We start from the raw sequence: 15,462 nt of genomic DNA, 5'->3' as shown, positions 1-15,462 counted from the left end.
AGCTGCAGGCATCATTCAGATATCTTCTTTTAAAGCCGGTGATTTCCCTGCACCGTAAGAACAATCATAGCGGCTGTTCAGCCGCTTGATCGTTTTTACAGGCAGCAGGATGGGCCCCCGCCACCCTCCGGTGCTTCTCCCGGCTCGCCCGTACAATCGGCAAGAGGGAGAAGGAATCGGTCCATGACAGAAGTTTACTATAGAGAATCCAGTGGGCCTGCTGGTCCCTGGAAGTCTCTATGATCTTTTGGAGGCCGGGCGTGATGTTATGACGTCACGCCCGGCCTCTGCATTTGAAAAAATGCCGTTGCATTTGTGGAGGGGCCACAAATAGCAGCAAGAAGGTGGTAACTTTTGTAAAGCCATAACTGATTTAGGTTAATCATACACAGCTTTGATGAAGAAATCTCCCGTGCTGGCTATTGTATTCTGTCACCTGGGGCTGAATACCAGAACAGTGACTGCATCTGATTGGATGGCAATGGATCTCTTTTCAGAGGTGGCTTTGACTAAAGTCTATTAAAAACTCAACTTTTTTGAGCTGGGTAGTGTCAACAACACTACCTTGGATGAGGTGGAGAGCAAAACTATTGCACAGAGTAGGTAAGTATAACATGTTTGTTATTTTAGAAAAAAAAGAAATAAACCTTCAGGCTGGGTTCACACTATCTTCGCATGCGGCTCACAGCAGGGGTCCGGTGCATCCCTGTTCACTGTTTCAGGTCCAATTTCAGACCAAATTTTTGGCTGAATTCGGATCTGAAACGGACCAAAAGACGCACAGGGCTCCTGTGCAAATTCGCACCGGAGCCGCAGCAGAGATGTGTGAACCGGCTCCATAGAGAGCCGGTCAAAATCTCCTGCTATTGCGAATTGGATGCAGGGAACCTGCATCCAATTTGCAATAGTGTGAACCCAGCCTTAGAATCACTTTAACATCTGATTTACAAAGTTGTTTCCCTACATGGAAAGGCGTATTTTAGGGTTTTAAAGCTGAATTGTATTTATGGCACCTTTTACATTACAGTTACAGTCATACCCCACTTTTAGATACACAATGGGACCAGAACATGCATGTAAAACAAAAATGTACTTAAAGTGAAGCAATACCCAAAATTGGATATGTTGTAGTCCACGGTCCCCTCTTGGTTTGGTGTTCCTGTCACTTATGGTTCAGGAGCAGTGCATGTCAAGCTGACCGAGATTTCCCATAGACGTCAATGTTAAAAACTGGGAGCAGTGCCGTGTCAAGCTGACCAAGATTTCCCCTAGAAGCCAATGTGTCCGTACTCGCGAGTGTATGTAAAGTGAGGGTACGCAAAGCGGGTATGCCTGTATATTGATCCAGCTTTGACCAATGTAAGCATGTACCTGCCATACCTGTGGGATCCCCGTGGAAGCTGGAAATTACTGTCGTAGGCAACGCTATTACAGTGATCTCCATTAGCTCCCAGGTCCTGTGCCAATCTGCTGCCCCTCTGCTTACAGAACACAGGAGGTCACCCGCTTAGCATGGGTGCCATTTAGAGAACACTTTGCTTTTCTCACTGAATGAAAAGCATTCTCTGCTTTTACGAGGTAGAGATCATGATGTCACCGCCCCACCTGTCTACCTTATCCAGTAAAAAACTGTTGCATTCTTTGAGAAAATGCAAAGTGTTCCCTAAAGGGAATTCATGCCGAATGGGTGACTTCCTATGTTCAGTAAGCAGCAGGGCAGCCATTTGTTACAGGACCAGGGCCGGTGATAGGGCAGTACAGCCAGCCCTCCTGTACTGGGCCTGTGCCCCATCAGTTCAAAAGGGGGGGGGGGGGGCGTGTACCTGACAAGCAGGAGGGCTGGCTGTACTGCCTTATTGATAACTCTTGTGCCTCCCCCTGCAGCGCTGTTGGCTTCTCCTTGTTTTTCTCCCTCCTGCTGCACTGCAGAAGGATAGGTATCTGCTCCATCACCTCCCCCCCCTGCTGTCCGGGCCCATGTGCCCCCCCCCCCCCCCGCAGCGTTAACAGTTTCCCTCCTTTCCTTTTTTGCTGGCACACAGGGGGGTGTTTGAGGATAGAGAGTGGAAGGGTAACAGCAAATGTCACATTTACCAGCCCCTTCCTTTCCTGAATTAGCACTGTGAGCGATTGGTACAGATCGCTCCTGTGTCCATTCATCACTGTTTTTACTATGCTTCAGTTTTTGAATGAACTGACAGCCTCAGAGAGCCTCCCATTCATTCACTGTCCAGTGCAGCTGAGGTGCAAAGAAAGGGACTGATGAATCTCTGTCTTAAAGTGATAGTAAACTTGTTTCTTCTACTTTTAGCTACAGGTAGGCTTATAATAAAACTCACCTGTAGGTAAAAAGAATGTCTCCTAAACGTGCACCATTTGGGAGATATTCTAGTTAGCAGCCGCCGGTGACGTCCCCCATGTCTCTTTACAGAAAAAAATGGTGAACTAGGACCTTACACCCTCCCCAACTCCCCTTTCCTCTCTATGCTTATCTCGGGTGATTCTGAGCTGTCAGCACTCGTGTAGCCAGTGTGGCTGTCCAGGGATTTGAAATCCCAGTTCTTCTACCTCTCCTCTGTGCAGCGCTTTCAGAACAGAACAGATCGATGCTGAGTGGTCAGCACCTGTCACAGTGAATGAATCTGGTCCATCTCAGACGTGCTGCAAAAGCAAGTTGCGCTTGCAGTGCCATTTATTGTTAATGGCGCCCCGAGTGCGGGTAGCAGACGCGTGTATTGCCGCACATTTGTCATGCAGCAAACGTGCCAAAGCTTGCCATGCTCCCCTTTCAAAAACGTTTTTGGAGCTTCTGTGGGGCTTTTGTTGTGCGTAGGGCAGCCCATTCAAGTGAATGGGTTGCCCTCTACGTGACAAGTAGTGATTCTCAAAAAACTTGCAAAAAACACGAGTAGAAATCGCATTCCCGCTACGCTCACTTTAGCTTTCCACCTGCCAGTTGTAGCTAAGTAATCCTGTTATCTACTTTGTTGTGCTAGATACACTCACTAAATATCTTTGACTATCACAGGGTCTCACAGTGCTTGTGCTATATCACAGGAGCACTGATGTAAACATTTACTGTATATTATAGGATTGCCTTTTAGTTTTAAAAATGGAGCTAATGTGTATGTATAACCAAAACTTTTGTTTTGTTTTGGATAGAGTATGAAAGAGTAGAATATGAAACACCTTTCAGTTTATTTTCCTCTCTTTGCGTACCATTGAGGTAATTTCCCTTCACTTCATCATGGTACAGGATGATGTCAGAGAGCTGCGACTGGTAGACCAGGGGACTGGTCGCATATATAGGGGTAAGCAGGGGCATACCTAGAGCATTTGGCACCCGGGGGGATCCTATATCTGGCAGCTCCCCTTAGGCAGGTAGGCAGTGCACCGCATGTCGATGTCAGGGTAGTATACTAGCAGGTTAGATGATAGAGTGCCAGGTTAGGTGATATAGTGCCAGATAAGGGTGGTATATAGTGCTTGGTTAGGCTGATATAGTACCAGGTTAGGGTATTATAGTGCCAGGCTAGGGTGATATAGTGCCATGTTAGGTGATATAGTGCCATGTTAAGGTGATATATAGAGACAGGTTAGGGTGGTATATAGTGCCAGGTTAGGGTGATATATAAAGACAGGTTAGGGTGGTATATAGAGACAGGTAAGGGTGGTATATAGAGCCAGGTTAGGGTAATATATAAAGACAGGTTCGGGTGGTATATAGCAATGTTTCTCAACTCCAGTCCTTAAGGCGCCCCAACAGGTCATGTTTTCAGGATTTCAGATGAAATGGCTGTGGTAATTACTAAAGCCCCATACACACTATCAGATTTTCTGCTGATTTTTGTCTTCAGATTTACCAAAACCATGTATTGCAAGGGCCTGCCTGATTGCATACAAATTGAAACTCCTAAGGTTTGACCTCATATTATATGGTTTTGGTAAATCTGAAGGAAAAAATCAGCAGAAAATCTGATAGTGTGTATGGGGCTTAAGGCAGTGAAACTGATCAAATCACCTGTGCAAAATCATGGAAATCCTGAAAACATGACCTGTTGGGGCACCTTGAGGACTGGAGTTGAGAAACAATGGTATATAGAGACAGGTTAGGGTGGTATATAGAGACAGGTTAGGGTGGTATATAGAGACAGGTTAGGGTGGTATATAGAACCAGGTTAGGGTAATATATAGAGACAGGTTAGAGTGGTATATAGTGCCAGGTTAGGGTGATATATAGAGACAGGTTAGGGTAATATATAAAGACAGGTTAGGGTGGTATATAGAGATAGGTTAGGGTAATATATAAAGACAGGTTAGGGTAATATATAGAGACAGGTTAGGGTGATATATAGAGACAGGTTAGGGTAATATATAAAGACAGGTTAGGGTAATATATAGAGACAGGTTGGGGTGGTATATAGTGCCAGGTTAGGGTGATATATAGAGACAGGTTAGGGTAATATATAAAGACAGGTTAGGGTGGTATATAGAGATAGGTTAGGGTAATATATAGAGACAGGTTAGGGTAATATATAAAGACAGGTTAGGGTGGTATATAGAGATAGGTTAGGGTAATATATAGAGACAGGTTAGGGTAATATATAAAGACAGGTTAGGGTGGTATATAGAGATAGGTTAGGGTAATATATAGAGACAGGTTAGGGTGGTATATAGAGATAGGTTAGGGTAATATATAGAGACAGATTAGGGTGGTATATAGTGCCAGGTTAGGGTGATATATAGAGCCAGGTTAGAGTGGGATATAGAGCCAGGCTAGGGTGGTATAGAGAGATAGGTTAGGGTGATATAGAGCCAGGCTGGGGTGGTATATAGAGATAGGTTAGGGTGATATAGAGCCAGGCTGGGGTGGTATATAGAGCCAGGTTAGGGTGATATAGAGCCAGGCTGGGGTGGTATATAGAGATAGGTTAGGGTGATATAGAGCCAGGCTGGGGTGGTATATAGAGCCAGGTTAGGGTGATATAGAGACAGGTTAGGTCTGCATGTAGTGACAGTGTGCACTGCTCAGTCACTTACAGCATGTCAGGTGATGAAGATTCCTGGTCTGCTGTGGTCTCTCCTCTTTCTTCTGCCTGAGGGGAGGAGTCTGTAGGAGGAGTGGTGGAGGCAGCCACACCCTGACCTCGCCCACCAACTGCAGCTGCCTCAGGAGATAGTGAACATCCCAAGGGACAGCCTAACTCAGTGATGGTTCGCCATCACTGGCCTAATTTGATGAGATGACAGGGGGGAGTTACAGACAGCCTCCCCCACACCACTGGGCTCTGTGCTGAACCAATCAACTTTTTACAAAGCACCAATAAATAGGATACATGCACCCGGGGTCCCTGGGCAGTGCCTGACAAATCCACCCCCCCCCACCCCCCACCAATGTGTGTCGCTCGGGGCAGACCGCACCCTCCTTGGTACACCACTGGGGGTAAGCCTGCATGAGTGAGAAATTGGGTAAATGTACCAACTTATTCACCATGCCATAAGCAAAAAGAGCAGTTAGAACAATATAGAAACATAGAATTTCTGACTGATGACAGAAAATAACTGATAACTAATGATATATATAGAGGAATCAGGATCCCCTTCCTCCTGCTGGTGATTCCTCTAGTGATATCTAAAGATCTATACAGAGGAATCAGGACCCCCTTCCTTCTGGCGGCGACCCCTCTAGTGATAACTAAAGATGTATATACAGTTGCCACCTCATCCCTTTAAAACCGAACACGTATTAATTACACAGGTTCTGTGGCTCATTAAGGTGGTAATTAAACTCACTTGGTGCCTTATCTGCATTAAATCAGCCTCAGAACCTGTGTAATTCATATGTGTTCGGGTTTAAAGGGATGAGGTGGCAACCCTAGATGTATATAGAGAGGAGGGGAAATTCAAAATGTTAAAGCTGTGCCCAGAACACAAGGTAAATCTTCCAATAAAAGCACCTGTTCTGGGGAACAACTGTCTAAGGACTCATTCACATGTGTTACAGGGACTGCTACTCCTCTCGAAAGCAATCCACACTCAGATTGCTTTTCAGAGACTATTGACAGGTTGTGAGGATGTGATATGTTGCCCTATAATTGCTGTTCTACCATGTCACAATCGCGCGTACTGCACAAGGTTGCATCATGGCCCCTTAGAATTGCATTAGTCGGAGTCCAGAGGCAGCGGCACTTGCTGAAAGCGATATGCTGTTTCGATTTTGCTGCAATGTTGGGCTTCGCAACTGCACCATGTGTACAGCCATGAGCGACTACATGATAGTGTTCTGTCAAGCATTCGGGGGGTGGTAAATGTCGTAGCTTAACCGCCTGGTTTCACTTCCCCCCAGCCGCATGTGTGAACGAAATCTAAGAGGAGCATTCCCTTCACTTTTGGGAGGTTTCCCCGGAGTTCAGCTTTACACCCAAATAAATATATTTTTTTTAGTGTAAAGAAAATAATAAAGAAGGCTTTATTTTTTCATTAAACATTAATCCCAGTTGGGGCTCCTGATCCGCATACAAAGATTAATACATATTAAATAACAATGTGAGTAATTTTTATGGTGAAAATGACTGGAAAGAAGGATTTTGTTTTATTAAAGCATACACGTCTTCTTCATACTCCGGAATGAGATGGACTCTAGTTGAAGAGCAGTTTTAAAGCTGCAGGGAACTTTGAGGGGTGGGGGATTACTCAGGATTCATCAAATAATTATACATTTTATTATTCGCTATATTAGTTAACAGTTATTATACCTAATATGGTATTAGACTAGTATAGAGAATAAAGTAGGCATTACAAAATTCACCATATTTGATGTCACCAGGGACCCTGGAATGTTCCCTTTCCAAAGTTTTCTAAAAGGACAGGGTCACGGAAACTGCCATTGCTGACTTGTAGGCAGGTGTTAAGCTGCAGTATATCCTCCCACCCAAAGGTGGCACTGTGCCATTTCTTAAGGCTGGCAGGGTACCCTTAAGGACTAGTATGTCCCCTGCTATGGGCTCCAGGCAGCCATCATAAGGAGAATGACAATTTTATTGGATACAAAAATCCTGCGAGAGTTGGAAGGCCAACTTCACTCTTGATGGGGATAGAGCTCATGCTGTTTGGGGAAAGAGTAGGATTAGCATTAGGAAGAGGGAAAAAGTATGTTTCCCCATACATGGTGTCTCCTCTGTCAGCTTTTTGGAATAGTCTCCCTCTGGCAGTATATCTACATGGTCAATTGGGGGTCGCAGTGTGACCAAGCAATGTCGTAGCCCCTCTTAGGGAAGTGCTCCTCTGGCATTCTGTGGTATTTAAGTGGAGTTGTGTCGATGTCCCAATATTTATGGACCTGACTGTATATGGTACCATTGCTGTAAGTTGCCTTATTTCTGTGAAAATTCAAATTCTACATTAAAAAAAAAAAAGTTTGGGAATGTACGTGTGTTTACTTCTTGAGTTCTTGGGTTCCCTGGTTAGGTATCACCTACAGACTGAAGGTGTGACTTCTGATGTTATTCTTATCCTTGCTTCTGCACTTAATGAGTCACAACAATCACATTCATAATTAGTGTGCCAGTCTGTTGCTGCTCCATCCACTGCTGTTACCATTTTTACACACCTTCGCTTGCCAGCTATGCCACAAATCTAGACCTCCTAGCATTTTTTTTTCTGGTTGGAGGGATTGGTTCCATTTTAAAGACCAAAACATGAACCCTCTCAAAACCTAAAAAAACCTAATCTAACCTATACATTTTTTTCTTACCTTATTTACTGTATTTATTGGCATATAACACTCACTTTTTCATCATGAAAATCGGGTGCAAATAGCGTGTGCGTGTTATACGCCAATACTTCAATTTTAGCTGCCTCGGAGGGGACAGGGAGGGGGGCGGGACGAGCGCCGTCAGATTAAATACAGTGAGAATCTCCTGTTTACTTGGTGGCCTCTGTAATAGAAAGTCCCATCTCCTGGGCCGCCATTGGACCACTGATGGCAGTGGTGAGGCTGCTGCATTGATGGCAATGGTGAGGCTGCATTGATGTAGACTAATGAGGCTGCATTAATGGCACTTGTGAGGCTGCAGATGGGCATTGATCAGGCTGCATTGATGGCAATGGTGAGGCTGCAGATGGGCACTGACCCTTATTTTGCTTCAAAGTAACTTATTAAAAATGTAAGTTTTTTTCCTGAAACTTCCCTCTTAAAATGAATGTGCATGTTATACGCCGATAAATACGGTACTTACCTAAATTCACCATCTATAACTTTCACCAGTGCTATGAAAGGGTGTGGGGCTGCTAAACCAGCACTGTAGATCTCCCCACACCATTCTGTTCCTGATAGTCCCCCTGCACTCATTGCTCTTCTGGACCGTGAGAGGACCACCCCACTAGTCAGCCAGTAAGATTGTCCACACAATGCAGGCAATGACATAAACACCCAAAGATGGATCCTTGTCAATAAAAGAGAGGATTTAAGACTGGAATTTCATGTGACCACAGCAAAGCTTTAAGTAAGTAAAAATTACAGCTAAGTTACACGTTACAAGCCCATAGATGCAGTGGAGGAGTGCCTGTAGCCACCCAAAGGCAGGAAGTGTGTTACTGATAGGAGAACATAATGGAAACAGCCTTAAAAAAAAAACCAAATACAACCACTACTTCTAAGGACTGGCAAGCTGCAAGATATTACATTTTTGTTTTTGGATTTAGATGCTTTAAGTGTATTAACCACTTGCTTACCTGGCCATTTCTCACAGTCTTGTCACACATCTGTATTTTTTGTTAGAAAATTACTTAGAACCCCCAAACATATATTTTTATCTTAAAAAAACATATATGTGGGACGTTATTGGCATTAGAGAGGACAGACACTTTAATATATTAAAATTATAGAAAATGTATACCAATAACATCTGACATATATGAGTTTTTTTGAGATTTTTGTAATATTTTTGGATGTGGTACACTTTAGCGATTTTTTTTTTTTTCAATATAGTGCAATTACGGTATATATTTTTAATCAGAGGCCCTAGAGAAAAAAATGGTTGGGGTGTTGCAACTTTAATGTCATATGAGAGTTGTGCAGAAGTCTTTCAAATGCAAATTTTTGGAAAAAAATACACTTTAATAAATCTTAGTGAACACGAACACAATAGAAATACCCATATTTTTTGGTAAAATATAAAAGATGATGTTACCCCAAGTAAATAGATACCAAACATATCATGCTTTAAAATTGTGCTTGCCCTAGACCCTAGATCTCATCTCTTACCTCCAAAGCAGCAGATCATTCCAAGATCGGTTTAATCTGCTGCTTCACAAGCCGGCAACGGCTTGTAAAAAAACCCAAAAATGAAACCAGCAGTGAAGACATCCTCATCGCTTCTGGTTTCTGATGTCACACAGTAGGAGGGACAACATCAGTTCCTCTCACTGTTTCCGGGGAAGCTGATGCCGCTGGTCGCATCCTTACTGGGCTCCCTTATCGGACAGGAGAGCCCAGTAAATACAAGAAAAGGGTGGGACCCCCTTCCGCCGCCTGTAAAAGTAATCTAGCGGCTGTAAAGGATTACTTCTACCATTTAGAGAATCACTTACTGTAAAAAGCGGCACTGTTAAATGGTTGTAGCCTAAGCCCAGGTTCACACTGCTGCGATCTCAGAGATCGCATGTGATTCGCACCCGCACTGCATCACATGCGATCTCTTAGCCCTCTTCTTCGTGCTATTGGACGCTAGTTACTCTTTTTAATACCATAATTAATTCATTTATTATACGTGAATTTGCACACGTATGTTTTTTCAGGAATGAATATTGCCTGTACTAGATGATTTGATGAGATTAGTATCACTTTTTGCAGGAACACTTCAGAAGTAGGTGTTGGATATAAAGCTTCCAATAGCACGAAGAAGAGAGCTACACTAGCACATTACCCAATACAGGTCACAGGTTAAACACACACCTTTAAATTTCCCTTGTAAAAGTGACCCATTGGGTAATTACCTTTTTAGGTGACGGAATAGGCACTAGTTACTCATTTGCATACTCACCTGTGAAGAGTGACTCACTGTGGGGAGTCGCCCCTTTAGGTGACGGGACACGCTATCTACAGCAACTAAATACCTACCTATTGTGCACTCACTTAGAGGAGTGATTCATTGGAGAGGATCACTCTTCAGGTGACATTCAGCACCATGCACACAGTTACACACACAATTCCTTATATTGGAGCTTTAATTAAAGCACCTCGGGGGAGGCAGCAGCTTTTATGAACCCAAGAACAGAATATAACAACTCAAATACTGCCTGTTCTTATTCCCCACTGATTCTGAACTGCTCCCCGCAGTTTATGGCTTCCCTGACCACATTTTCTGTTTGCATGGCTTACCGGATTACACATTTTTATAGCTGCATTCATATTGCAATCACAAAATCATAGCGTCGTTTTTAGGGACAGCAGATAGTGCTTTTTTATGATGTGTGTGGCACAAACATCTAATTGATACTGTATAGTGCCAGATCGTTCCCTTATCCTAATAAACAAGACATTTAAATACATAAAATGTGCCATTGTGTATATGAATTTTCTTGCTGGAAATTTATATCTACAATAGATTAAAATTGCTAGCACAGAATGACTATAATTTTGAAGAATAGCATGTGGCTGCTGGAGCCTGATAGAGATATGGAGGTGGATAGGATGACATTGTTTTGCGTTATGTTATGACATAATTATCAGCAATATATCCATGGCACAGTGGGGTCAGATCACTAACCGTTAGCACATGTGATATTTGTGTTATTTTGGAAATATTGCATGCAATAATAAAAGAGTCAATTCATCAAAGTAACATAGAATTCACAGTAAATACTGAAAACTCAATAAATATATGAAATAATTAGTGCAAACTATTTGAGATAAATCATTAAAGTAACTTCACAAAAAAAAATTTGTTATTTATTTCATGGTCATTATTTTAGGAGTGTACAAAATAACAAAAAGGGGAACTCTGCACTGGCCAGAAAATGAAAAGAAAGCAATATATCAGTGTGGAAATAGCTCAGGAATGGAAGTAAATTGTAATATTGCACTAGAGCAGTGGTCTCCAAACTGTGGCCCGGGGGCCAGATGCGGCCCCTTTCTTGTCTTTATTTGGCCCTTGGGGCACTTTTCCTCCCACTGATACCAACAGTACCAACTAATACATGGCACTATTCCTACTGCTGACACCAATGATGGGGCACTATTCCTCCTGCTGACACCAATGATGGGGCACTATTCCTCCTGCTGACACCAATGATGGGGAACTATTCCTCCTGCTGACACCAATGATGGGGAACTATTCCTCCTGCTGACACCAATGATGGGGAACTATTCCTCCTGCTGACACCAATGATGGGGAACTATTCCTCCCACTGACACCAATGATGGGGAACTATTCCTCTTGCTGACACTAACAATGGGGGATTATTCCTCCTACTGACACCAATAGTGGGGCATAATTCCTCCCATTGACACCAACAGTGGGGTACTAATACATAGCACTATTCCTCCTGCTGACACCAATAATGGGGCACTATTCCTCCCACTGACACTAACAATGGGGGATTATTCCTTCCACTGACACCAACAATGAGGCACTATTCCTACCACTGACACCAACAATGGGGCACTATTCCTTCCATTGGCACCATCGATGGGGTACTATTCCTCCCACCGACACCAGGGCACTATTCCTTCCACTTACACCAACAATGGGGCATCATTCCTTTCCCTGACACCACAAGTGGAGCACTATTCCTCCCACCAATACCAATCCTGGAGCACTATTCCTCCTACTGACCACAGGCACTATGTACTTTTTTTACTCCCACTGACCAACAAGCCTGAGACATTGGTTTACTCCCACTAACGCAAAGACATTTTCTACTCCTACTGAAGGACTGTAAACTGGCCCTTTTTTTAGAAAGTTTGGATATCCTTGCACTAGAGCGAAGGTCTTCAAACTTTAAAAACAAAGGGCCAGTTTAGGGGGGCCGGATGGTGGCCAGTGGGAGTAGAAAATGATATCGGTAGAAGGAATAATGCCTCGTTGATGGTGTCAATATAAAGAATAGTGCCTCTTCATTGGTGTCAGTGGGAGGAATAGTGCTCCATTTTTCTGTGTCTTCATTCACAGAACACCTTTATTGTGATAAAACGTTAAAAAAAAATATCTGCCTGGTGTTCAGTTAACTTTTTTTAAAAATTTTGGATAGAATAAGGGATGGATATAACCCTTGTCAGTGTTTTTTAGCCATCTGCGTCCCACTGGGGAGATTTACCTTCATTTCCTGTTCCATAGTCACAGCAGGAAGTGAGAGGGAATCCCTGGGGGTCAACATAACTAGTGTCCCCATGGAAGATTTCCCCTCTATCCCTGTTTTGGTGACATCCCAAAATTTGGGACCACTTTCACTCCTGCCTCTATCTTAAAGTAAAGCAAAAACCATTTCCCTATAGTTATACTTTTAAAGGGCTGTGCAACCTAGTTTTTAGGGTTTGCTCACACTAGCACTTGAGGGGGCAGGAACACCCCATGGTTCGACTACGTTTTTACCGCCCCGCCCCCAACCGCTCCACCTTTAGCTGCATAGGCAGCAGCCGGGGGTGTACACATGTCATGTCTGTGGTGTGAATTATACCCGCCGTTGCTTTGGGGGCGTAGAGCCAGCCGAGTTTGACCCATTCAAGGTAATGGGGCCCCTCTGCACACTATTGCAGATGCAAGGGGTTAAAGCAGGATACAACGCCTCCTCACTGCCTGTCAAATGCTTTCTGAAGAGCGATCTGAATGCAGACGGCTCTTCAGTGATCAAAGCATGTGTGAGAAATCCCTTATGCCGCGTACACACAAGCGGACTTTACGGCAGACTTTGCCCGGCGGACGGGATTTCGTCGAACAATTCGATCGTGTGTGGGCTCCAGCGGACTTTGTTTTCTCAAAAGTTGGACGGACTTAGATTTGAAACATGTTTCAAATCTATCTGACGGACTTGAGTCCGGCCGAAAAGTCCGCTCGTCTGTATGCTAGTTCGACTGACAAAAAGCCACGCTAGGGCAGCTATTGGCTACTGGCTATGAACTTCCTTGTTTTAGTCTGGTGTACGTCATCACGTACGAGTTCGACGGACTTTGGTTGATTGTGTGTAGGCAAGTCCGTTCATTCAGAAAGTCCGTCGTAAAGTCCGCCGGGCAAAGTCTGCCGTAAAGTCCGCTCGTGTGTACGCAGCATTAGTGTTGACATGTGTGTTAATCATGTGTGTCCTCACAGCAAACACAAATGGTTTAGGGTGGCTGGAGAACCTTTTAGTTCATATGGTAACCAAGATAGGTGATATGAGAACATGCTTGAAGCCATGTGGTCCATAGCAGGGCTGTCTTTAACGCAGGGCAAAAGGGGAAGCTGCCCTGGGCCCAGTCATTGTTGCGGGGCCCAAAGCAGCTGCCCCTTGAGCCCACACTGTCCACAAATAGTTGATAAGTGGATTTGGTAGGGCCCAAGAAAATGTTTGCCCATAGTCCAATCAATATTAAAGACAGCTCTGGTCCATGGTGTGTCTCCTGCATTGTGGAAAAAATCCTTGATGGCATTGAACAAAGTGTGAACTGCTGACCATCTTCTTGACTTTTCCAATGAGATGGAATGCACACCATCAGCAATGTGAATGCCAGGATCCAGGGTCTTAGTTACACCTGCTCTTCGCCATGCTGTGTGTCTTTATACCATTGTGATATGGATAAAACAGATACAGATGTATATAGAGTTACATAAAAATCTATACTGCGCTGAGTAACATACTGATATTCTCTTTCCAGGAATCCGGTCATGGAATATCAGCCTTGGCTCCTGTGACCTGGACGCACAGCTCAAACTCTTTGTGACCCGGCATCTTGCTCACTTTTCTCCAGATGTCAAAGGTTTGAACGTATCCCTATTATCTTCTCCTATTGACACCATTATGCCATGTTGTTGTATTGTATTTTTTTTTAAATATCTTTATTGAATCAATACCAATACCATAATAAACATCTCCAATTGGGAGAACATTAACATATATCAACATATATTCCTTCTTTACTTTTACATCGTACAAATTTTAATGTTTATAAATACCTTGTTTTTTCTACTTATATTTATATACAAATAACAAATGAAATAAAAGCACGAAAAGAAAAAAAAAACTGAAAACCCCCCTAGCATTAAATCCTGCCCCTCCTCAGTATGTGTTATAATAAGGATGAACACTGTTCATCTTCAAATCCTCATGTGTCCAAAAAAAATAAATAAAAAACTTCTGTGTTATAATAAGGATGAACACTGTTCATCTTCAAATCCTCATGTGTCCGAAAAAAAATAAATAAAAAACATTTCTGTGTTATAATAAGGATGAACATTGTTCATCTTCAAATCTCATGTGACAAAAAAAAAAAAAAAAAACCCTTTCTTATCTCGCCATCTCTAAAAAAAATTGAAATTATTGTGTAACATTTAAGGATGAATGCATTTCATCTTTAGAAAAAAAAAATTACGTGCTATAATTTAAGGGGTATGGCACATGTTTTTTTCACCTTAATGCATCCTATGTTGCTTATAACAATGATTATTTATTTAAAAAAAATCCTGTTCCCCTCCCAAGTGTAGTACAGTGTTACTATGGTAACACTGTATTGCTCTGAGCATAAAAAAAAATCATAAAAAAGAAAAAAAAAATTAAAAAGTTAAAAAGAATTATTATTATTTTTTTTTAAACATACATCACCACCACACCAGTTATATGATGACGCTGTACTGCACTGGTGATAGTATGTAAAAAAAAGTGAAATCATTTTTTAAAATTTCTTAATTTTCCAAAAAATTGTGACAAAAATTACAACTTCATAAAACTCACAATGCCTCTTACTAAATACCTAAGACTGTCTACTTTCCAAAAAGGGGTAATTTGGGGGGTATTTGTACTGTCCTGGCATTTTCGGGCCTCAAGAAATGAGACAGACCATCAGTACATTAGGATTGTAAACTATTCATTCAGTGTGTACTATTGTGATTAGCTGTGATTGGCCCTATCTGTACCATGTGATCACTGTGACCATTTATAGATCAAAAACAATAGTACACAATGTATAGCGTGAATGGAAACAAACCATTGTGTACAATTGCCATGTGATCTGCTTTGATTGGTCACAAGGATCACATGGTACCGGTAGTGGTCTGGTACACTGATCTGCCATCTGCTGTTTCTGGTGAACACATCTGAGGCCAGGCAGGAAGCAGTTAATATTGGTTCTAATAGACTGTAGTTCTGTGAAATCACAGTTTTTATCCACCTTTTATCCTGTGTTGGGCCTTGATGAAGTGCATTGGTGAATCTTACTAACAGTGGTGTAAATACTTGCCTGAATTAGGTGCGGGTAGTTCTTAAGCAGTT

At 42.7% G+C, this 15,462-nt stretch overlaps 1 protein-coding gene across 2 annotated transcripts in view; it reads left to right on the top strand.

The window, feature by feature from the left end:
* The window catches only part of MAP1A (microtubule associated protein 1A), a 233,399-nt gene that overhangs the window by 63,028 nt on the left and 154,909 nt on the right, over positions 1-15,462 (top strand). For both annotated transcript variants that reach the window (XM_073618550.1, XM_073618548.1), the window contains exon 2: positions 13,853-13,954. In XM_073618550.1, the coding sequence (XP_073474651.1) occupies positions 13,853-13,954 (102 nt within the window). The remainder of the gene's footprint in view (positions 1-13,852; positions 13,955-15,462) is intronic.

The sequence above is a fragment of the Aquarana catesbeiana genome, linkage group LG03, assembly GCF_042186555.1.
Source record: "Aquarana catesbeiana isolate 2022-GZ linkage group LG03, ASM4218655v1, whole genome shotgun sequence".
In the NCBI taxonomy this organism is placed as follows: Eukaryota; Metazoa; Chordata; class Amphibia; order Anura; family Ranidae; genus Aquarana; species Aquarana catesbeiana.
Note: the sequence above shows the minus strand (reverse complement) of the source record. Positions and strands in the feature narration are given on the sequence as shown.